Source organism: Schistocerca serialis, chromosome 3, assembly GCF_023864345.2.
Source record: "Schistocerca serialis cubense isolate TAMUIC-IGC-003099 chromosome 3, iqSchSeri2.2, whole genome shotgun sequence".
NCBI lineage: Eukaryota > Metazoa > Arthropoda > Insecta > Orthoptera > Acrididae > Schistocerca > Schistocerca serialis.
The window spans coordinates 579,468,448-579,493,250 of record NC_064640.1 but is presented as its reverse complement, the minus strand read 5'-3'; the positions used below and the strand labels follow the sequence as shown (position 1 = coordinate 579,493,250).

General features: G+C 43.1%; 1 protein-coding gene across 3 annotated transcripts in view; it reads right to left on the bottom strand.

The window, feature by feature from the left end:
• Positions 1-24,803, bottom strand: part of LOC126470472 (transmembrane protein 39A) — a 179,063-nt gene that overhangs the window by 133,325 nt on the left and 20,935 nt on the right. For all 3 annotated transcript variants that reach the window (XM_050098334.1, XM_050098335.1, XM_050098336.1), the window contains exons 3-4: positions 8,263-8,310; positions 4,567-4,677 (exon numbers count right to left, since the gene is read on the bottom strand). In XM_050098334.1, coding sequence (XP_049954291.1) covers positions 4,567-4,677; positions 8,263-8,310 — 159 coding nt within the window. The remainder of the gene's footprint in view (positions 1-4,566; positions 4,678-8,262; positions 8,311-24,803) is intronic.

Here is a 24,803-nt window from a genome sequence, read left to right as displayed (position 1 = left end):
GTCTCAACTTTGTCTTCAATAAGAATAAAAGCTGAAGTAATGAATTAAAATTTGTGTCAATTCCACTTCCAACTCCTTTTCTGTCCCTGTCAGAATGACAAGTCCCGGCATTGGCACAAATTTTATTTCATTACTTCAGCTTCTATCCTTATGAGGAATACATACCTCGAAAATAACTGACTTTCAACCTACACAGCAGTTGCCTATCCTTTTGGACAAAACGCAATGGTAGAGCCGCTGTTTGGTTTCAAGAACAGTCCGTCAGTTGACCAATCAATTTATTCCTGATTGGATGGGATGGTGGAAGCAATTAATAAAAATAAATAAAAAAACAAATAACAATGACATATTCCCATCAAGTATATTCTGTGGTTCAAACTAAGCTCACAGGAGAAAATGTTAGTCACCCCTGGTCAATTTGGACAACTGCCAATGGTGTAGAACTGGTACTGGACTGTCAGGTGGTCCTCCACTGACAACTTATGTCACAGAGTGAAGCTGTGTGTATGTGTCAGTTGTTTGTCTGAGATCAGCACAGTAATTTCAGTCAACATGGAGATGTAAGATATTGGCAGAAAAAGGCTGTCATGTTCAGATGTCCCCACCACCAAACCATGAATGAAGTTGCCAGATATGTTGCTGTACCACTGGGGACTGTCCAGTTTGTGGGGAGTATCCAATTTGTCCACAAGGAATGTTGTACCAGTCACTATCACATAATATGGCATAAGAGCAGTAGCAATAAAAAGATTCTAACCAACAAGGACAGACAATGAGTGTCATACCTTGTCAATGACAATCAGTTTCTAACTCAGTATGAACTGCTGCTTTCAATGAATGCAGATTCATCTCATCCAGATCCTGAGTGAACATCTTCAAGAAAAATACTTGCAATGGACGTCGGAAGTTGATTACCTCACTAAAGGCCATTGCTGTCGTGGCACATACAGAAGCCCCTGAACAGAAGCCGAGTGGAGGCATCCAGTGTGATCTAATGAGTCACAATTTTGCCTCTTTTGAAATAACAGTAAGGTGTCAAATTGCACTGACAGCCCAATGAAACATTTAACCCACAAAGTGTGGAGGGTGTAGTTCACGCTAGGCACAGTTATGAGGTGTTTTAGGCGTATGTCTGATAATATGACTTGAACCTACACATTTACTTTATTGTACACGTGAATCAGGGTGTTTATTCCAACATTTTCTTTAACAAAATGTCTTCCTCTTCTACATCTTCACAATCAGTTATGTTGTGGACACTCCTGTCTTCCAAGATGGTAACAGCTATGTTCAAAGGTCTGCATGTAAAGGGTCCTTGTTTGACGAACACTTAGGCACCTTACGCCATCTCTTATGTGACACTAAATCACCCATCTTAATCCCACAGAAATGCCTGCTGGAACTACTTGGAACAGAGGTTGAAACGTAGCAACCAACAGCCCTGCAATTTGGTAGCTCTACAGTGTCTTATTATTGAGTGGCTTCTGCTGAATATGGCATATCAGCATAAAATTGTGGACTGTCTTCCTTGCCGAATTGAGGCCATTATAAAGACCAGAGGAGTGCTCATGTAAATCAGGGTATTATAGGATTAGAGGAGTGGCATGAGGTTTTCCTGAGGACTCCACTCTAGGTGCACTACTTTTTCTGATTTGAAATTTTCACTTGCATTCTATTGCAGCAGTCAACTATGAAACTCTTTTGTTTGCAGACAAAACAAGCATAACTGTTACAGATTCATGATAGGAAATACTACTGTAACAAATAATGTTACGGAGAGAAGCCATTGTTGGTTTGCTGCTAGCTGGTTAATTCATAATTACAAAGGAACACAGTATCACCAGTTTCTTATACATAATTATGTTCTCTTTTATAATGGTGGCTTGATCATAAGAAACCATATTTCTAAGATGCAGTAAATGTAAGCTATGTAGGAAGGCACGTACCCATGATCTATGCAGAAGCTAACTGAAGCTACACTGAAGAGCCAAAGAAACCGGTATACGCATGCATATTCAAATACAGAGATATGTAAACAGGCAGGATATGGCGCAGCAGTTGGCAATGCCTATATAAGATAACAAGTGTCTGGCACAGTTGATAGATCAATTACTGCTGCTGCAATGGTAGGTTATAAGGATTTAAGTGAGTTTGAATGTGGTGTTATAGTCACCACACGAGCGATGGGACACAGCATCTCCCAGGTAGGGATAAAGCGAGGATTTTCCTGCACGACTATTCCACGAGTGTACCGTGAGTATCAGGAATCCAGTAAAACATCAAATCTCCGACATCTTTGAAGCTGGAAAAAGATCCTGCAACAACAGGATCAACACCAACTGAAGAGAATCGTTCAATGTGACTGAAGTGTAACCCTTCTGCAAATTGCTGCAGACTTCAATGCTGGGCCATCAACAAGTGTCAACATGCAAACCATTCAACAGATCATCATCAATATGGGCTTTTGGAGCCAAGGCCCACTCGCGTACCCTTGACTGCATGACACACAGCTTTACGCCTCGCCTTGGCCTGTCAACACCGACATTGGACTGTTGATGACTGGAAGTATGTTGCCTGGTTGGATGAATTTCATTTCAAACTGTATCAAGCGGATGGATGTGTACAGATATAGAGACAAACTCATGAACATGAATAGTGCACAGTACATCCAAACCGTCATCGAACCCATCGTTCTACCATTCCTAGACCGGCAAGGGAACTTGCTGTTCCAACAGGACAATGCACGTCCGCATGTATCCCGTGCCACCCAAAGTGCTCTAGAAGGTGTAAGTCAACTACCCTGGCCAGCAAGATCTCCGGATCTATCCCCCATTGAGCATGTTTGGGACTGGATGAAGCGTCGTCTCACGCGGTCTGCACGTCCAGCACGAACGCTGGTCCAACTGAGGCGCCAGGTGGAAATGGCATGGCAAGCCGTTCCACAGGACTACATCCAGCATCTCTACGATCGTCTCCATGGGAGAATAGCAGCCTGCATTGCTGCGAAAGGTGGATATACACTGTACTAGTGCCGACATTGTGCATGCTCTGTTGCCTGTGTCTATGTGCCTGTGGTTCTGTCAGTGTGATCATGTGATGTATATGACCCCAGGAATGTGTCAATAAAGTTTCCCCTTCCTGGGACAATGAATTCACGGTGTTCTTATTTCAATTTCCAGGAGTGTATTTTGGGATTCATTTGTATTTGTTATTTCAAGCCATAATTAAAACTAATTCATGATGAGCACAGTCTAGAATGAGAACATATTCAAACACAGTAATTTAAAACTAGCATGATTTTCCTAAATCTCATGATATTCATACTTCATTGTTCCCATGAACTACTGAGTCATTCAGCAGGGGAAACCACATGATCTAAGTCAAAGACCTAAAGTAGGAAAATATTAAATAAAACTTGAAAACCGTTAAAAGTATTTACCATGTGCAGTATATTATCCTCCTACATGATGCTGCTATTGCTTCTTGGCATTTCTGCACTCACCACCCAAAAGTTATCTCTATACAGAAACAGGATTTCAGCTCACAAAATCAATCAACACTCTTACCATCAACTGTCTAACTTAGGTTGTTCAAGTTGAAGTGCCCACCCACAGGCAGCTGGATGACTATTACCAGTGGTGCACAGAGACAGGCAACCAGCTGACATGCATAGCTTATTCCATCCTACTGTTCTGGCCACGCGCCTGCTGGCAGAAGTGGTGGCCATGTGATACATACATGTGCATAACACGTCCAACAGAGCTGTCTAGCAGGTAGATTATACTACCTGCACCTGCCCACGAGTAATCTGATGGGAGGTGATGCTCAATGGGGAACTGTTGGAACAGCCTTGCCTAATTAATGCTAAGTACATCCAGTTAATATAACTAAAACACCACAAAACTGTAGAAGACCACTAGAAAGAGAAAATTATCTTTTTGAAGCCTTCAGGAATTCTCTAAAAAGAACAAAAATTAAAATTGCAGCACCAAATTTCACATATCTGGTTCTATTACTACAAGCATGCTACTATGAATTTCATTTCAAAACCACAGAACCTCACAAATCTGATATGTGCCAGAAAATGCAGCACACAATAATTCAACCATGAAAAGCAGGCTGATTTACTGAACAGTGCCAGTGATGCCATATGGTAAGTTTTGTGTGTCATCAATTAATAACAACAGCTGTCTTTAAAGTGCTGCCAATATGGAATAAAAATTGTGAATAACTACAAGAACGTAATATCTATAAATTAATGATTTCACTGTTAGTGTTCCTCATTGTCAATATTATGATGGCAGAATTACTGTTGTCAGTCTTCTCATGTGTTATGTTCCAAATCAACATCCAATTGTGTGTGAATCTATTACTTTACCTCTGAATATTTAAATAAGAAACAATATGTCAGCCTCACCTGTACATAAGTGCACAAAATATAACAGAAATGAGACATATATTTTTGTAAAGAGATACTGCATGCTACAGTTGATAATCCACATTTAAAATTTTAAGTTTCTGTGAAAAACATATAAAACATGAACACTAAATCTTAAAAACACATACCCATTCTGTCTTGCTCTGAATGAAAGTCCATCCATGCAGAAGTGAAGTGGTTGCTCAATGAGATAGAGTCGTATGCTTCCAATTGCTCCCCTATACAAATTATGATGTGACCTGAAAATATGAGGAGTTACTTCCTAGATGCTACAAACAGTTATACCACTTTGTAGTACATTGAGAGTGAATCAATATATACAAACAAACCATTCACTGACAGAATGCAATTTGGTGGGCTTTTTCAGTTATGTAAAAGAGAAATGGGATATCTGTGTGACTGTTTTTTCATTTAAATGAAATATTTACAGAAAAATTAAGTTTACTTGAAAAAAGGGGAAAAAAACAGTGAAAGCCTGTTTTCATTGAAGATGAAATCAAAATAAACTGGAATAAAGCTTTTACGAAATCAGCTACTTGACTTCGTCAATTTTATTTTATATAAATGTTATCAAACAAATCAAATATAATGGGTTTTATTCACAAGTAATAAATTTCAATTTAGCATCAAACATTTCACATGTAATGAAACACAATATCTTTACATAAAGTCACTTTAAACACTCTGTGCTTGCCACTGACTGAGTATCATTATTTGGATGAGAAGCCAACCCAAGGTACTTACCAAAAGTTCTTCAACAATTCATTAATTAATTTCACTACCTCAGGAAAATGATAATCTGCTAGCCACAAGTGTGACAACAATAACTGACAGGTCAAGTAGGGTTGTTATGTGGCTTAATAAATATACATGATTACAACACATGGTTAATTGGTTCAACAGTTATTCTGAGTGTCTAGCACCAAGAAAGCTTGCAGTTTCCTGCCATTGCCTGATGAAAAGGTGTGAGCTATTTGACTGGTACATCCTAGCACTGGAGTGAAGTGTGAAGTGCATACACAACCAACATTGAATAGCTGCTTCACTTTTATCTGTGATGGTAATGACAATTTCATTATAACACAGTACTAGATTTTGAGAGTCAATTAATTATGAACAGGAGGAGATTTGCTAATGAAAATCAAAGAGTGCAATGACAATAGGGGCCTTTCATGGGGAATGGTGAGTTTTGCTAGTTATAGATCATTGAATTTATCCCTAATAATGTTAGCCATCTTAACAGAATTCAGCAAACTGTACAAGAAACATGTCCAGAACACAAAATCACATTTGTTCATAGTACTACACTGCAGGAAGCACTGAAATTGTAGTTATTACACATGAGCCAAGTTGTGGATATTAAGATAAAAATCATGAACTTTATTACAGCAAGAGGTCTCTGTCAACAGTAGTTTATCTTGTTTTGAGGGGATATTGAAGCTCATCAAAAATATATTCCTATCATGCAAACATATGGTAGCTCAATTCAGAAAAACCTGTGAACCAAATGTGGGAACTCACAGCTACAGTTCAGTTTCTCGTAATGAAGCAAGAGGGTAACACTTCACACTAAGTTTCTTATCTCCAATAGCAACTAATTTTTGTTTTCCTGTTGGAATTATGGATTATTTGAGTATGGTGAATTCGATTATGCAAAGAAAAAGCAAAATCTTACCCTTAAATTATATTTCAAATTGAACACACTTACAATGAATCTTTACCTCTTTTCAAAACACCTGAATGAAATTAAATTTCAACATTTCCCCACTTTGAATTCAATAACAGTCAATGTCTATAAAGCAGTCCAGTGCAGCACGAAGTCGAGTTATCTATGAAATAAGTTTTCATGATGTTTCAAAGTTTCAAAAAATGTAAAAGTATGTACAAAAATATTTTAAAATCCATTTGACATAATGTGGAATGTGTGGTGGGCAGTTTGCAACTTCATGTGATTGATTTACAGTGCAATAACATGTTGAAGTACTCATTAATTACAAAAACGTGATTGATTTCTACAAACTGCTACAGAAAGACACATTTCTGAATTTAAAGGCTTTTGGCTAAGGAATGTTTCAATTTATATTATGGTGAACAATTTGTTAGCCTCACATTGAAAAGTAATTTTGTGAGGAGATGGATCTGTAATATTATCCAGCACATTGAGGTAATTAATCACATATGTTAAACATAAACAATGCACCTAAGTGTTACACTTTCAAGAAAAGGAAATGAAGTGAAAGGATCAAACGCGCCAGCTGCAGTAATATGTTGAAAGTACATTAAAACTACTTTTATTTTCACACAATTTATGTATTTTGAACCATGGCTAGATTGGTGTTAGTTACCCTTTGATTAACTAAAAACTCTCTCTGATGTTATTAAGTCAAAACAACTGTAATTTTCCAATATACACTAAGATTTACAATAATACATCCATTTACTAATGATAATCTCAGAGTCACTTCCCTGATGTTAGTTATTACTTGGAGACAACTGGAACATTGGCAAGCATATCTTTGTTTGAATCCATTAGTGCACTTCATAACGATGCATTGTATGAGTGGTGTATGGTGGCCTTAATTAGTTCAGCTTTCACACTGTGTTTATGAAATTGCAGCCCTGCCAGGCACTGAGTGTTGCTTACAGGTGTATGCAGCCAGGTTTGACTGCGCAAAGTGTTTTACAGTACTTACTAAGAGAGAGCCATAGTTTACTCTCATTATCAAATTATTGAAAGATCATCCAGCAGATGCTGAAATGCCTCACACAGAGACACAGCAAAACATTGTTTCCCAAATATTTTGTCTCTCCTGGAACTCTGCAAAATTTTGGCCTGGGCATGTCCTCACTTCTGATTCAGCTGTTGAGGTTCTTCAATCCACCGATCAAATTATTTATTAGTAATTTTGTTTGTCATCTTTTCCACAGTAAACAAATAAATATCTGCCACAAAATTTTCCTTCTAAAGGCATTCCATAATAATATTTTGTTTGGTTCAGAAGCAGCTACAGTTGCTAAAATATATAACTCTTGTCCCAACTGGTTTTAGCTCATTCATAGGCTTATAACACAATTGTGTTGTTAATAACTGCTGATGACTCGGAAATGGTCTAAGGGTTGAAACAGTTGACACAACAAATCAATTTTTACACAACTGGGTCTGCTATTGACACATATCGATACCAACAGTTGTGTATGCCCCATGTACAAGATGAGAATCCCACTGGACAAAATGACAATGCTTAGTTTGCTGATATCTCTCACTCTATCTGTGAACTCCGTTTCCTACTGGATCGAAAGTTGTAAGGATCCTTCAATCCGAGCTCAAGCTTGTGCACTATTGTTGCTGACCTACAGACCAAACAAGTAAGAAGTCCACCACGCAATGCCATTTAAAAAAAAAGGACTATGATTGACAATGGTAAATGACAAACATTCATTTAGCCATATTTCTCAGAACTGCCAAACTGGAAATAAAATCAACTTTGTTAGTATGCATCATTACTTACAAGCATACTTCCATGGGTTCGCTTTAGATTTGTTCTGTGTTCACTTAGCATGGTGTTTTGGTAGGCCATAGACATGAGTGTACATAGCAGAAAGCAGAGAAGGTGGCAGAGGGGGTGGGGGAGGACAAGGAGGAGGGTGGGAGGCAGCTGACCATGCCCGCCTCCCATATCAGTCACTTCTTGACCTTTTCTTTAACATAATCTGAACAGGATCTAAACTTGCCAATGATCACCAAAATGTCATTTACAATTATATCATTCACGGAAGGTACATATCTATTCCTACAATACCCACAGCATATTTGCACAACTTACCGCACTTTTGTCTCCTTTTTCCCTGATTCGCTGTCAGAATCAACATCCCTGCAAAATTTTTAAAAAAAGTAAAAATAATTGAGATTAGTAGTATTGTGTACTGACATAAAAATTAAGCATAATAAAAGAAATCAAATTTCTACAGGAAGATTATTAAGCAAGTGAGCAAAACTATAAATCAGGTCAAAATATGTCGCCCAGCAATGCATCAAGGATAGAAATTCAGAATCTCATTTGCCATAAGCAACAAGGTAAGTAAAAATGGAGTAAAAGCTCAGATTGTAGATTGATGGGGGGATGAAATTAGCAAAACTTCCTGGCAGATTAAAATGTGTGCCAGACAGACTCGAACTCGCAACCTTCACCTTCTTCAGGCAAGTGCTCTGCCAAAACATGACTCACAACTTGCCCTCACAGGTTTACTTCCGTCAGTACCTCGTCTCCTGGAAAGATATTAGGCTTATTGTTTCTCATCAAACCATCCCAACGTCTCTCTTAAGAGAGAGATTTAAATAAACCCCAGAAATCCTAAACCTAGATAGCAATTTTAACTGTTTCCTCTTTCATCCATTACAATTAATAGGTACTACAGCTTTTAATAGTCAATATAAAACAGTGCCACAAACATAGAGGTGGTTGGTTGGTTGGTTGAATGATTGTTAGAGTTAAAGGGCCCAACCTGTGAGGTTGGTTTGTAGATCAAAGGGACTAAACTGCATGGTTATCAATCTCTTTTTGCTTAGTCACTCATGTCTTGGATTGAAACCATACCCCAAAAGAATCCTATCACCTGAAATCCAGGGAAAAGCAAAATGCATAAAACTGTGAGTATAACTACACAGAAGAAATGAAAGTGAAAAACCAAAATTGAAAACATTAACTAAAAGGGAAAGTGGTGGAAGGTGTTAAAACAATTTAGCACATGGCCTTGGCTGGCTGAGCACAAGAATAAACAGGATGAGCCAGCCACCCTGCAACACACTACAATCTCTAGCCTAAAAACACAAGACAAGAGAAAAACAGATAGTGAAAAGACAAAAAATCAAGTCAAAGAAACAGCACCAGAAATAGCAAGGGGGAGTAAAAAAGTAAAAAAATGCACACAGGGTGAAGACCTGGGAAATAAGTTCAGGTGCCCAACCTTAGATTGAAAGATAATCCCCCCCCCCCCCCCCTCTCGAATAAAACTTAAAACTAGATCAGCTGTTCAGCTGTTGGGGCATTGTCACCTAACACTATAGGTATTGCGTCAGGAAAGTTAAGCATTCACTTCAGGGCACCTAGGTTGGGATAGTCCTACAAGATATGGGCTTCTGTCAATCGAGAACTGCATCGACAGTGGGGTCGGTCCTCACGATGGAGGAGATGACCATGAGTCAGCCAAGTATGGCCGATGAGCTGGCAAAGAGCAATGGTGTCCCTGCAAGCAGTTCGCATGGATGACCCTCCACATATTCGCTGTCTCCTCTATAGGATGTAATTTATTTAGCGTAATTAGGGTTTGCCCTTTGGTATTCCAGATCCCAGAAACTTTATGGCGTAAGGCCGATCCGAGATCAGTTTATGGTGTGTCAATCTCCAGTCAGTTTACCAGTAGCCCGTTTGGTCAGCCTGTCAGCAAGTTCATTTCCCAGGTGCTGATATGTCCTGAGTTACATATAAAGGCCACTGAATATCCACGGTGCTCAAGGGCATAAACAGACACCTGGATAATCATTATCAAAGGATGGCGAGGGAAGCACTAGTCGAGAGCTTGTAGGCTCCTTAAGAAGTCACTAAGGATGAGGAAGGACTCCCTAGTGCAGGAGCTGAAATGCTCAAGAGCGCGAGAGATGGATGCCAACTCTGCAATGAAAACACTGCAGCCATCAGACAAGGAGCGCTGTTCAGTATGTCCAGCCTAAGCATAAGCCAAGTGACTGTGACCATCTATCTGAGCTCTGGACGTCACCAAGAAGAGATAAAAATTGGTGGCAGAGTGTGTCATGATGAACTAAGTCTTTTGGGCCTTGTGATATGTCCAGACAAAGCTGTGGCAGTGGTACGGACCATGGATGTGTACGTGAGTGGACTCAGAGGAAAGGTGGCAGAGGGAAAAAGTTCTGAAAGAAGGGACCAAATGCAGATTGCTATCATAATACCTGACCTGGACTGCCGTTGCGGGAGATGGAGTAACCTGGTTGGGAAGAGGAGGCAGTAATTTGGGTGCTCAGGTGAACTATAGACATATGCAGCATAATTAACCAGCAGTTGGTGGCACCCGGACCGCAATGGATGGACCCCAGCCTCCACGAGTAGGCTGTTCACAGGGCTTGTTCGAAAAGCTCCCATCACAAGCCAAACCCTGTAGTGGTGTATTGGGTCCAGTATCCACAATGCTGAGGGTGATGCTGAACCATAAGCCAGACTCTCATAATCAAGGTGGAACTGTACTAGAGCTTTATATAGCTGCAAAAGAGTAGATTGATCTGCACCCCAGCTAGTGTTACTCACGCAGTGAAGATTGTTAAGGTGCCGCCAGCAGTTTTGCTTATCTGATGAATATGGGGAAGCCAAGTTAGCTGGGCAACGACGACCAATTCTAACAAGCAATAAGTCTCCACTATGTTAAGTAGCTGGTCATCGAGGTAAAGTTCTTGATGTGGGTGAACAGTACGACGATGGGGAAGTGCATGATGCAAGTCTTGGCAGCTGAATACTGAAAGCCAAGGATGAGGGCCAATGATAGCACCTTTAGTATGGCTCCTTGCAGTCATCATTCAGCAGAGCCAATACTAGAGGAGGAAAGGGAATGCAAAGATCATCAACAGATAGGGAATGTGATACTGAGGACCCTACAGCTGCTGCCAGACCATTAACGGCCACTAAAAACAGAGGAACACTCAATACAGAGCCCTGCGAGATCCCATTCTGTTCGATAAAGGCTGAACTGTGGAAATCTCTGACTTGAACCCGGACAATACGGAGCGACAAAAAATTCCGTATGCATATCAGGAGCAGGCATCAGAGACCCCACTCGTGTAATGTAGTGAGGATATGATGTCTCCTTGTTGTGTCATAGGCCTTCTTTTTAAGTAAAAAAAGATGGCAATAAAGTGTTGACATTGGACAAAGGCTGTACGGACAGCAGACTCTAGGCATACCAAATTATCTGTGATGGAGTAGCCTTGGCGGAAACTACCCAGGGCCAGAGCAAGACGGCCCCAAGACCAACACAGCTGCCAGCTCACCATGCATTCGAGTAACTTACACAGAGCATTGGTGAGGCTAATGGTGCGGTAGCTGTCCATCTCTCGGGCATTTTTACCAGGTTTCAACAATGGGATGATGATGGGTTTCCCACCACTGCGACGGGAATGCACCCTCTCTTCAGATGTGGTTGAAGACGGCAAGGAGGTGATGCTGGTAACCCACTGAGAAATGTTTAAGCACTTAATAGTGAATATGGTCTAGTTCTGGAGCTGCATCAGGGCAATGGGCAAAGACACCGAGGAATTCCCACTCATTGAACGGAGCTTGTGCGGCTCAAGGTGGCGGGCAGTAAAACTTAAGCGCTTTCATTCTACTCGCTGTTTTAGGATAGGAAAGGCAGGGTGATAATTCTCAGATGCATAAGTTTGAGCACAATGCACAGCATAATGTTTGATGATTGCATCTCAGTTGGTATATACAAGGTGGTCCATTGATCGTGACCGGGTCAAATATCTCACGAAATAAGCATCAAATGAAAAAACTATGAAGAACAAAACTTGTCTAGCTTGAAGGGGGAAACAAGATGGCGCTATGGTTGGCCCGCTAGATGGCACTGCCACAGGTCAAACGGATATCAACTGCGTTTTTTTTTAAATAGGAACCCCCATTTTTATTACATATTCGTGTAGTACGTAGAGAAATATGAATGTTTTAGTAGGACCACTTTTTTTCGCTTTGTGATAGATGGCGCTGTAATAGTCACAAACATATGGCTCACAGTTTTAGATGAACAGTTGGTAACAGGTAGGTTATTTAAATTAAAATACAGAACGTAGGTACGTTTGAACATTTTATTTCGGTTGTTCCAATGTGATACATGTACCTTTGTGAACTTATCATTTCTGAGAACACATGCTGTTACAGCGTGATTTCCTATAAATACCACATTAATGCAACAAATACTCAAAATGATGTCCGTCAACCTCAATGCATTCGGCAATAGGTGTAACGACATTCCTCTCAACAGCGAGTAGTTCGCCTTCTGTAATGCTCGCACATGCATTAACAATGCGCTGACACATGTCGTCAGGCATTGTCGGTGGATCACGATAGCAAATATCCTTCAACTTTCCCCACAGAAAGAAATCCGGCGACGTCAGATCCGGTGAACATGCAGGCCATGGTATGGTGCTTCGACAACCAATCCACCTGTCATGAAATATGTTATTCAGTACTGCTTCAACCGCACGCGAGCTATGTGCCGGACATCCATCGTGTTGGAGGTACATCGCCATTCTGTCATGCAGTGAAACATCTTGTAGTAACCTCAGTAGAACATTACATAGGAAATCAGCATACATTGCACCATTTCGATTGCCATCGATAAAATGGGGGCCAATTATCCTTCCTCCCATAATGCCGCACCATACATTAACCCACCAAGGTGGCTGATGTTCCACTTGTCGCAGCCATCGTGGATTTTCCGTTGCCCAATAGTGCATATTATGCCGGTTTACGTTACCGCTCTTGGTGAATGACGCTTTGTCGCTAAATAGAACATGTGCAAAAAATCTATCGTCCCGTAATTTCTCTTGTGCCCAGTGCAGAACTGTACACGACGTTCAAAGTTGTCACCATGCAATTCCTGGTGCATAGAAATATGGTACGGGTGCAATCACTGTTGATGTAGCATTCTCAACACCAACGTTTTTGAGATTCCTGATTCTTGCACAATTTGTCTGCTACTGATGTGCAGATTAGCCGTGACAGCAGCTAAAACACCTACTTGGGCATCATCTTATGTTGCAGGTTGTGGATGACGTTTCACATGTGGCTGAACACTTCCTGTTTCCTTAAATAATGTAGCTATCTGGCAAATGGTCCGGACACTTGGATGATGTCGTCCAGGATACCGAGCAGCATACATAGCACACACCCATTTGGCATTTTAATCACAATAGCCATACATCAACACGATATTGACCTTTGCCGCAATTGGTAAATGGTCCATTTTAACACGGGTAATGTATCACGAAGCAAATACCGTCCGCACTGGCAGAATGTTACGTGATACCATGTACTTATATGTTTGTGACTATTACAGCGCCATCTATCACAAAGCGAAAAAAGTGGTCCAACTAAAACATTCATATTTCTTTACATACTACACAAATATCTAATAAAAATGGGGATTCCTATTAAAAAAAACGCAGTTGATATCCATTTGACCTATGGCAGCGCCATCTAGCGGGCCAACCATAGCGCCATCTGGTTTCCCCATTCAAGCTAGAAACGTTTTGTTCTTTGTAGTTTTTTCGCAAGATATTTGGCCCAGTCACAATGAATGGACACCCTGTATAGCTCCATTCGTGGAAATCCCAGGTACACCTGCAGGGGTCTGGAATCTGTAAAGGTGTCTGATCTTAGTCCAAACCTGAGGAGGAGAGGTACAGGATCCAACAGTTGAAACATACAGTTCCCAACACTCCTGCTTCAGCCTCTTTATCAGTTGGCAGGCTCAGGCACGGAGCCATTTAAAGGCAATTACATCCTCCAGCCATGGGCGCCACTTATGATGTTGGAGAGCCCGCCTATGATCTCTAATGGCCTCGGCGATTTCTGGCGACCACCAAGCCACTGTCTTCCACCGAGGGGATCCTGAGGAACAGGGGATTGTTAAGTAGGCAGCTGAAGCAATGGTCGCAGCTGTGTTTTGGATCACCAAACTGATATTGCCATGCGGTGGAGATCCAACAATGACAGCAGCGATGAAAGTAACGCAGTCAACTCTGTCAAGAGCCCATCTGGGCAGGCAACCAGTGGAGTGACGCTGGGGTAGGCACAGGAAAATCGGAAAGTGATCACTCCCACACAGGTCGTCAGGAACTCTCCAGTGAATAGATGGTAGAAGGCCAGGGCTGCAGACTGAAAGCTCAATGGCCAACTAGGTGCAATGTGGCATACTGAAATGTGTGGGTGCCCCAGTATTTAAGAAACAATGTTGAGGTGTGCCAGTAAATTTTCAAAATCTTTACCTCAGCCAGTGCTCACGTTCCACCCCACAGAGAGTTATGGGAATGGAAATCACCCAGAATAAGGAAAGATCGGGGTGGGGGTGTTGAAAACCAGTGCAGTCTATACATTTTGAGACACTTCACCATCTGAGGAAAGATTGACATTGCAGATGGTAAGATTCTGCATTGTCCTTACCCTGTTAACCACAGCCTCCAAAGTTGTTTGGAGACACACAGGTTCACCATATATAGAGTCAAGGACATATATACATCACCTGACACCCTGTCATAGACCGTACAGCTCTTGTAATATCCTCAACAGCCGTGAAGGTTGGGGGTCCGCTTTGTTGGAAAGTAAGTTTCGTGAAGGGCAATGACTAAAGCAGGAGAAGTGCTTAAGATTTGTAGTAACAGGTGGAGGATCCATGGGAGGATCAAGCTCTCAGTGTACTGGAAGGGCACAAAGGGACCGAGGGGGCAGTTTATGCCACTGGTTGAGTGCTTGTGGTAGTTGTTTCCATTGGTTCTGAGGCTTTGGGGAGATGTAGGTCCTATGGGGCCACCAGGATCTCCACCAAATCCTCACAAATGGAGGATGGCGGAAGTAGTGATGTGGGGGCCATCGGGATCTCTTTCTTCTTCTCACATCTCCTTAGGCTTAACTGTCCGGGAGGGCTTCCATGAGTTGATCTCAGGAACTGATGATGAACGTGAGGCCCTACAACCATCAACTTGTGGCTTCTTCAGCCACTGCCTGATGTATGGCCTCACAGTAGCAGAAACCTGGTAAGGTAGTGTCCCAAGGGACTGCTTCCCAGCAAGAGAAGCTAGAGAAGGTTCATGCTTCTCCAGCTGAGGGATGGGGATTGACGTCCCACGTCCCCCCCCCCCCCCCCCGCCCCAATGGCTGTGGGTGGGGGCATTGCTTCCGAAGTAGGTGGGAAGGAAGCAATGGGAGGAGGATATCCCCCAATCATCAAGGGGGCAGGCATAGTCTGGAGGCTCTGAGGGCCCACTTTAAGGGGTATAGCTGATAGGGATGCTGTTTCCAGAAAGGAGAATATGACGGTGTCATGCATACAGAGTTGAGACAGTCATACTTTCGTTGTGCCTCTGCGTAGGTGAGCCTGTCCAGGGTCTTATATTCCATCATCTTCCCCTCTTCCTGATAAATGGTGTAGTCCGGCGTACATGGGGAATGGTGCTCTTTGCAGTTGACACAAATGGCAGGAGGGGCACAAGGAATGGTCACGTGTGACGGACGTGCATACTACCAGTATGTTGGACTGGCATTACACTGAGAGGACATGTGCCCAAACACCACAGAGGGGGAGGAACACAGGGTTAAATGTCACATTGGTACACTATCACCCTGCCTTTTTCAGGCAACATATTGCTCTCTAAGGCCAAGATGAAGGCATCGGTAGCATCCCTGCTGTCCTTTGGTCTCTATTCACATGCCTGACAAAGTGTACACCTCGTAGCTGTAGGTTGATGCACAACTCATCATGGGACTGCACGAGAAAATCTCTATGAAATATAACCCCTTGCACCACGTTTAAGCTCTTACGTGGGGTGATGGAAACTAGGACATCCCCCAGCTTTTCACAGGCAAGCAATGCCTGTGACTGGGCAGGAGAGGCTGTTTTTATCAGAACTGACCCATTCCTCATTGTGGACATTCCCGCCACTGCCCCGAATCTGCCCTCTAAGTGCTCTCTGGGAAACAGATGCATTGTTGTTAAAAAGGATTCCCCATCAGACCTTGTGCAAACTAAAAAATGGGGAGAGTATGTCTCTCCTTGATCCTTAGCCCTGCATTCCTCCCATGGTGCAGACAGGGAAGGGAATGATTTGGGGTCATATCTAGTCAGCATTATACTGGCATTTTCCTTGCTTAGAAACTGCTGGGGCTGTTCGACCACCAGCAATGGGCAACTTCATCCCTTTTATTGCGTGTCACTCGCCCTGATACCAACCACTCCGATCAGGGGCATTCCCCAAGGGCATCACCCAGCCACAACAAAGGCCACCTGGCATGATGGCTGTGGCTGGCAGTCCTGATGCCCCCAAAAAACGGGCATCTACTCCTTGGCACACATGGGAAGTTGCAATCAGGTATCATCAACAGTGCGATCTCTGTGTTGTCAGGGGGCTACAACCTAGAGGGTACATGATGACATCCCCTCCCCCCCCCCCCCCCCCCACACACACACACACAACAGTGCGATCTCTGTGTTGTCAGGGGGCTACAACCTAGAGGATACATGATGACCTCCCTCCCCCCCCCCCCCCCCCCCCCACACACACACACACACACACACACACACAAAATGGATATAAAGTATGCAACCCGCAAAACTTCCTCGCCCTAAAGGCTGGATGACAGGTGCAATTACATTTCCATTACAATACTAAGTGCAGAAGGTCTTAGGGCACAATGGACACATGACGCACCACATAGGATGTCCTTCCCCAAATGGCCCACACTTCTGTAGAATTGAGGTCAAACCCAAAAGGGAGACCATAAATCATTAAGCCAAAACATAGAACATTCCTTTTAGTCGCCTCTTATGACAGACAGGAATACCTTGGGCCTATTTTAACCCCTGAACCTGAATTGGGGGGGGGGGGGGGGAAACGACAGTATGCAAGGTCATCAGCCCCATCATCCCACATCTATCAAACCAGGACTAATCCTCAGTAGAAGGATACAAAAGGCAAATCCTGGGAAGCCTGAGTGTATGTAAGATACAGTAAGACAAGAGACAAATTCAAGGAGAAATAGGAGGGGAGTGAGAGGCCGCTCTGCCCAGAATGCAGTTGGAGGCCCCTGGAGCACACTATGCGGTAGGAGAGAGACCCTCTGCATCCCACCAGTGCCACTTCACTGTCCGTTACCCCACCAAAATGAGTACCACAGACAAGATAACATTTTAGGAAAGATAAAACATTAAAAACGTCAAACACAAGAAAAAATAGGGTCAGGCGAGACCTCTGAGCAAGGGTCGCTGAGGGTCTCCTGGGCCACAGCAGGTAAGGGGTGCCCCTCCAACCCTCAGGCAGTCAATGAGGTCACAGTACCCCACCTCACAGAGATGAGTAGAAACCATGTTAGTGGGTGAAACGTAAAATCAGGTAAGTTGCTTTGGCGTTGTCTGTTAGCACCAGAGGAAGCACATCAGGAAGCTTTAAGATATCAAACAGCCAAATTTCGGCAGTTGAGCAGGATGCGAACCATCGTCAGGCGAGCACCACATCGGCAGTGAGGTGGGTCCTCACGTCTGAGAATGTGGCCTTAGGTCAGCAAAGTGTGACCAATGGTTAGCCAACACACAGAGTATGCGAAGGAACTTGCCCCCTCCTTGCAGTGGTGTATCGTACGTCTCTAGAAGAGCATAGTGTTCCAAAGGATTGGAAAAGGGCACAGATCATCCCCATTTTCAAGAAGGGACGTCGAACAGATGTGCAGAACTATAGACCTATATCTCTACCGTCGATCAGTTGTAGGATTTTGGAACACTTATTATGTTCAAGTATAATGACTTTTCTGGAGACTAGAAATCTACTCTGCAGGAATCAGCATGGGTTTTGAAAAAGGCGATCGTGTGAAACCCAGGTCGCGCTATTCGTCCACGAGATTCAGAGGGCCATAGAGACGGGTTCCCAGGTAGATGCTGTGTTTCTTGACTTCCGCAAGGTGTTTGATACAGTTCCCCACAGTCGTTTAAAGAACGAAGTAAGAGCACATGGACTATAAGACCAATTGTGCCATTGGATTGAAGAGTTCCTAGATAACAGAACGCAACATGTCATTCTCAATGGAGAGAAGTCTTCCAAAGTAAGAGATGATTTCAGGTGTGCCGCAGGAGAGTGCCGTAGGACCGTTGCTATTCACAATATACATCAATGACGTTGTGGATAACATCGGAAGTTCACTGAGGCTTTTTGCAGATGATGCTGTGGTGTATCGAGAGGTTGTAACAATGGAAAATTGTACTGAAATGCAGGAGGCTCTGCAGTGAATTGACGCATGGTGCAGGGAATGGCAATTGAATCTCAATGTAGACAAGTGTAATGTACTGCGAATACATAGAAAGATAGATCCCTTATCATTTAGCTACAAAATAGCAGGTCAGCAACTGGATGCAGTTAATTCCATAAATTATCTGGGAGTAAGCATTAGGAGTGATTTAAAATGGAATGATCATATAAAGCTGATCGTCGGTAAAGCAGATGCCAGACAGATTCATTGGAAGAAAACAAAGGAAGTAGGTTACAGTACACTTGTTCGCCCACTGCTTGAATATTGCTCACCAGTGTGGGATCCGTACCAGATAGGGTTGATAGAAGAGAGAGAGAAGATCCAACGGAGAGCAGCACGCTTCGTTACAGGATCATTTAGTAATCTCAAAAGCATTACGGAGATGTTAGATAAACTCCAGTGGAAGACTATGCAGGAGAGACGCTCAGTAGCTCGGTACGGGCTTTTGATGAAGTTTCGAGAACATACCTTCACCGAGGAGCCAAGCAGTATATTGCTCCCTCCTACGTATATCTCACAAAGAGATCCTGAGGATAAAATCAGAGAGATTAGATCCCACACAGAGGCATACTGACAATCTTTCTTTCCACGAACAATACGAGACTGGAATAGAAGAGAGAACCAATATAGGTACTCAAAGTACCCTCCACCACACACCGTCAGGTGGCTTGCGGAGTATGGATGTAGATGTAGAACAAAGGACAGTCAATTCCCTGCAAGAGAAGTGAAGGGAACACTGCCACGTGGTCGTGCTCTCCTTTATTGCCCTCAGTTTGTTTGGAGAGTCCAGTGTGCTGGCATACACCTTCGCCAGCACACCGGTCAGCACTAGGAAACATTGTATAGCAGGTACTCAACGAAACGCGCCTAAGACAAGAGAAGACCAAGACACACCCACAAGCTACATGCCGATAATGCCCACTGGGCCGCATGCTGTCTCAATCTCGGTACCAGAATAATATGTCGCATCAGGACTCAGTTCGCATTTCACCTCAATACATTGCACTGTGCTCTAGTCTTCCAAAGTGATAGTTGTCACCTCACATCTTAGCTAGTTGTGAGGGAACATATAGTTGTGATATGGACATGGACAAGATTCAAGGATTAGTAAATGTTATTTGATTGCTGTTAAACACTGAAATTCAGACTGGTAAAGTCTGGTAACCAACTTTGCCAAGTGGTCGGCATATCCATTCCCTGAGATCCCAACACTTCCAGAGGTTCAAACAAAGATTATTGCCCATCCACCTTGATGGAGGTCAGAAAGAAGATCCCACATAGTCGTGACTAACAGGAGACAAGAGTAGCACTGGTTTATAACCTGAAGGCTGCTCAGGGAGTCGCTGTAGATTAGAAGTATCTTTCCAGCCCAATAAAGAGTGTGGCTAAGGGCTCATTTGATGCCCACAAATTCAGCAGTGAACACACTGCTTCTATTCATCAGGGAGCGTAGTTAACTGAGTCCTGTATGTATGTATGTATGTATGTATGCAAAACCGGTTCATCCATCGACCGCTGAACCATCAGTGTATACCACTCCCAAAACCAGAAATGCATTGAATACAGCTGGAAACAGGTGGCGAAACACCAGGGGTCAACTGAATCTTTTGGTCCAAAGGATAAATCGAGACAGGTCCGACATCGGGCAATAGCTCCCTGACAAGAGGCAACTGTGGGGAAGTTGGAGTTCAGAGCAGACTCTCTATAGTCTAACTGCAATTGTGAACCCAATTCTGAGTCTCTGTCACTGTAGGTGGATCTCCCTACTAGGAAAAAGGACACAGTAGTTTGGATGCTTACAGGAGCTGCAAATATATGTAGCATAATTGAGTAGCTGTTGTTGATGCCTGTTCCATAATAAAGGGACCCCAGTCTCCACAAGTAGGCTGTTCACAGGGCTAGCTCGAAAGGCTCCTGCTGCAAGTTTGACCCCACAGTGGTGTATCGGCACCGGTGACCGCAATGCTGAGGGCAATGTCGAATCATATGCCAGACTCCCATAATCAAGACTGAACAGGAATAGGGCTTTGTAAAGCCACAGAAGGATAGTGCAGTCTGTACCCAAACTAGTGTTCCTGAAGCAGCAAAATGTATGAAGGTGTAGCCAGCATCTTTGCTTAAGCTGGTGAAGACGGGGAAGCTATGTCAGCCGGGCATCGAAGAGCAGTTCCGAAAAGCAGTAAGTCTCCACCACACTGAGCAATTGGTCGTTGAGGTCATGTCCTGGTTGTGGATTAACAGTATGATGGTGATGGTATTTCATCTGAAGTGCATGACAAGTCTCGGTGGCTGAAAACTGAAAGATGTGGGTGAGGGCCCATGACTGTGCCTTTTGAATGATGCCTGCAGTTGACATTCAGCAACACCCACACTAGAGGAGCAACAGTGAAAGCAAAAACCATTGGCATACGAGGAGGGTGATACGGAAGATCTCGCAGCTGCTGCTAGAACATTGAGGGCTACTTGGAGGAGAGGGACACTCAATACAGAGCACTGTGGGAACCCATTCTCTTTCAATATGGAGGTACTGTGGGTAGCACAAACTCGCACCCAGAAAGTACAGATTGACAAGAAGTTCTGGACAAAAATTGGAACTGGGCCTCTGAGAACTCATGTCAGATAGTGAGTGTGTGGTGTTGCCATGTGATGTCATAAGACTTTTGCAGGTTGAAGACAGCAATATGGTGTTGATGCCAGTCAAAAGCCATCTGGATGGCAGACTCCAGCCAAACCAAATTATCAGCAGTGCAACAACCTTGGAGAAAACCGCACTGGGACGGAGCCAGAAGGCTTTGAGACTCATGGGAGTCAAAACTGCCACTGGCTCACCACATGTTCAAGTAAGTTGTCCATCTCTAGGGGGTGCTTACCTAGCTTCAGTACTGGGACGATGGTGCTTTCTCACCACTGAGATGGGAACTCACCCTCACTCCTGATACCCAAGACTGAGAAGCTATGTCCGTGAATCAGCATGCTTTTAGAAAGCATCGTTTCTGTGAAACTCAACTTGCCCTTTTCTCACAAGATATACTGCAAACTATGAATGAAGGGCAACTGGCAGACTCCATATTTCTAGATTTCTGGAAAGCATTTGACACGGTGCCCCATCACAGGCTGTTAAAAAAAGGTATGAGCATACGGAATAGGTTCACACATATGTGAGTGGCTTGAAGACTTCTTAAGTTATAAAACCAAGCTTGTTGTCCTCTACAGCAAGTGGCTATCAGAGACAAAGGTATCGGCAGGAGAGGCCCAGGGAAGTGCGATAGGACCACTATGATTCTCTATATACATAAGTGATTTGGCAGACAAGGTGGACAGCGATCTGTGGTTGTTTACTATTAATGCCGTGGTGTACAGTAAGGTGTCTAAGTTCAGTGACTGTAGAGGAATACAAGACATCTTAGACAAAATTTCTGGTTGGTGTGACGAAGTTAATGTGGATGAGTACGAAGAACAAACCTCTAATGGTCAGATACAGTATTACTTGTGTCCTGCTTGATACAGTCAAGTCGTTTAAATATCTGGATGTAACGTTGCGCTGGTGTGATGTATTCTTGAGTACTGCTTAAGTGTTCGGGATCAGTACCACATTGGATTGAAGGAAGGCATTGAAGCAATTCAGAGGCGGGCTGCTAGATTCATACCAGTAGGTTTGAACAATACAAGAGTGTTACAGAGATGCTTCGGGAACTCAAATGGGAATCCCTGCAGGGAAGTCGACATTCTTTTCAAGAAACACTGTTGAGGAAATTTAGAGAACCAGCATTTGAAGCTGACTGCCAAATGATTCTACTTTTGCCAACATACATTGCGTGTTAGGAACATGCAGATAAGATACGAGAAATTAGGGCTCGTACAGAGGCACACAGGCAGTCATTTTTTCCTCTTTCTATTTGCAAGTGGAAAAGGAATGAAAATGACTAGTAGTGGTATAGGATACCTTCCTAGCCCTAACGTGGACTGCAGTATCAATGAAAATGTAGACTGGTGATCCACTTTTCATTTTGGAGATGACTGCAAGTTCCCCAAACTTGTCCTTCACAGTCTTTACAAAGAATAGAGACTTTGTGGCCAAAAATGAATCCCCATCTGTCTTTGTGCAAACCAGGAATTGCTAGGGAGGGAGGGAGGAATTTCTCTGCTGATCTCTTAGCTGTATGTTCCCCCCACAGCGTAGCAAGGGAAGGAAACATTTTGGGGTCATATCTCTCTGCATTGAACAAGTTCTTTCCTTCTGAAGAGGTAACTGGGGCTGGATAACCACCTGCAGGAGAAAGCTTCATCAGCTTCATTTGCGTCACCCGCCATGGTGCCACCCACTGCGAAAGGGGTGTCTCATCATGGGCACCACACAGCCTCAGCAACAGCTACTTGGCCAGTAATCCATTGCTCGGAGTCCACATGCCCCTGTCTTTATGGGCACGTACTCCATGGTATACATAGGGCAGTTTCAGCTCGGGCTCTAACAGTGTGATCCCCAAGTTGTCAGGGAGCTCCCACTGTGCAGGTACTTGATCCCCCCCCAACGAGATGGTTACCACACTGGGTTTTGTGTGTACTGCCTTCTTAGAAAGGATGGTGCCTAGGTGGAAAGGCTCAATGGATAAAACAATACCCCAAATTGCGTGTTGCGTGACCTTCTCTGAATGTTCCGCACTTCTGAAAAATTTGGAAAAGTGGTGGCAGGTCAAATCTAACAATGGGGACCATGTACTAATTAATGAGTTGTTGAGAGTGCCAGAAGTCATGTACCAGGTCCAAGTGGGGGTCTACACTTGGAAGACTGTCTGATAGAAAGGCAGAGAGGGAAAGGGAAAGTGGAAGTATAGGCTTGGAGCACAGAAAGTGAAGTAGTGCTGCAAAGGCTGGGTCCCTGTGGTAGCCAAGCACATACTCACAAGAATTGTGAGTCCTTGGGGCACGTGCTTTAGTTTGGAGCACTCTTAAACAGCGGAGAAGCTCAGATAACACTAGGTACAGAAAACTGTTAAAACCCAGAATTGATAGCAGTGAGTCTTATGGGGAAAGTTTAAGATTATATCAAAAGCACAGGCTGATAGTAAATGGAGATGGTGTATTTGCCACTGCAGACAAGAAACTCAAATCCACAGAGATGGAAATTGAAAATGCATAAAAGAATGTCTGTGCAAGACTCAGTATCAAGGGTTGGCAACATCTGATCCCTCTATCAGCCACCAGATTCATGTCCAGATACAACAGAAAACTTTACAGAAATCTTAAGTTCACCAGTGCCTAAGCTCCCCAATCATACTGTCCACATTAGAGGAGTCTTTCATCATCCAAAACTCCATTGGAAAAATTACAGTTTCATAAGTGGTGAGCGTGATGAGACATCCAGTGAAACATTAGTAACCACTTATGCTCATGACAGAAATATATTGGATCTAATAACAACAGACAGACATGTTATATATTTTTCATGAAAGCCAAAATCACTTGATTTAAAGACCTTTACTCCAATTACTAGTTTCGACAGAATCGTGTTGACATCTTCAGTTTAGTCCACGTGAGGTTGTCAGCGTGGCATGTAGTTTTAACTCTATAGGTGCTTTGGATGTTGTGCTTTTACCTTCTTTCTTCTGACAATCCATCTGGGGGTATTCTGTTTTATAAATGACAAACCATGTCGAGGTTTTTAATGTATTTACACTTTGTTCTAAAAATGTTGACAACATGTATGTGAACATATATGCAAAGTGTCATACCAATCTGAAGATTACAGCACGATTCTGTTGAAACTAGTAATTGGAATAAAGGTCTTTAAATCAAGTGATCTTGGCTTTCACAAAAATTTTATATAAACAGAGATCACCCCAACAACATGTGAAAGTTATAAACAGACATGACCTCTGAGGATTTACGCGTAGAAACTTATCAGTGACCACAAGGCAGTTGGAGCAACAATGATTACCAAAGTACAAAGTGCAATGAAAACACTTAGCGGAATTTATATGTTCAGCAAACTAGATAAAGAGGCAGTACTCTATAAGAGTAATGCAAGAAAGTCATTTGGTAGAAGAATCGTGTTTCACTCTGTTTCCAACTTCTAGCCTAGTTTATGCCCAAGAGTGAAACAAGACAGGGGTTCAGTGATGATTTAGGCAGCCACATCGTGATATTCCATATGGCTCCTGATTAGTCAGTGCATTATTGCCAAGTATTATGTGACCATTTTGGCTATCATGTCCATCCCATGGTACAATGTCTGTTCCCCAATGGTAATGCTGTGTTTCAAGACAAGAAGTCCCCTATTTCCACAGCTCACA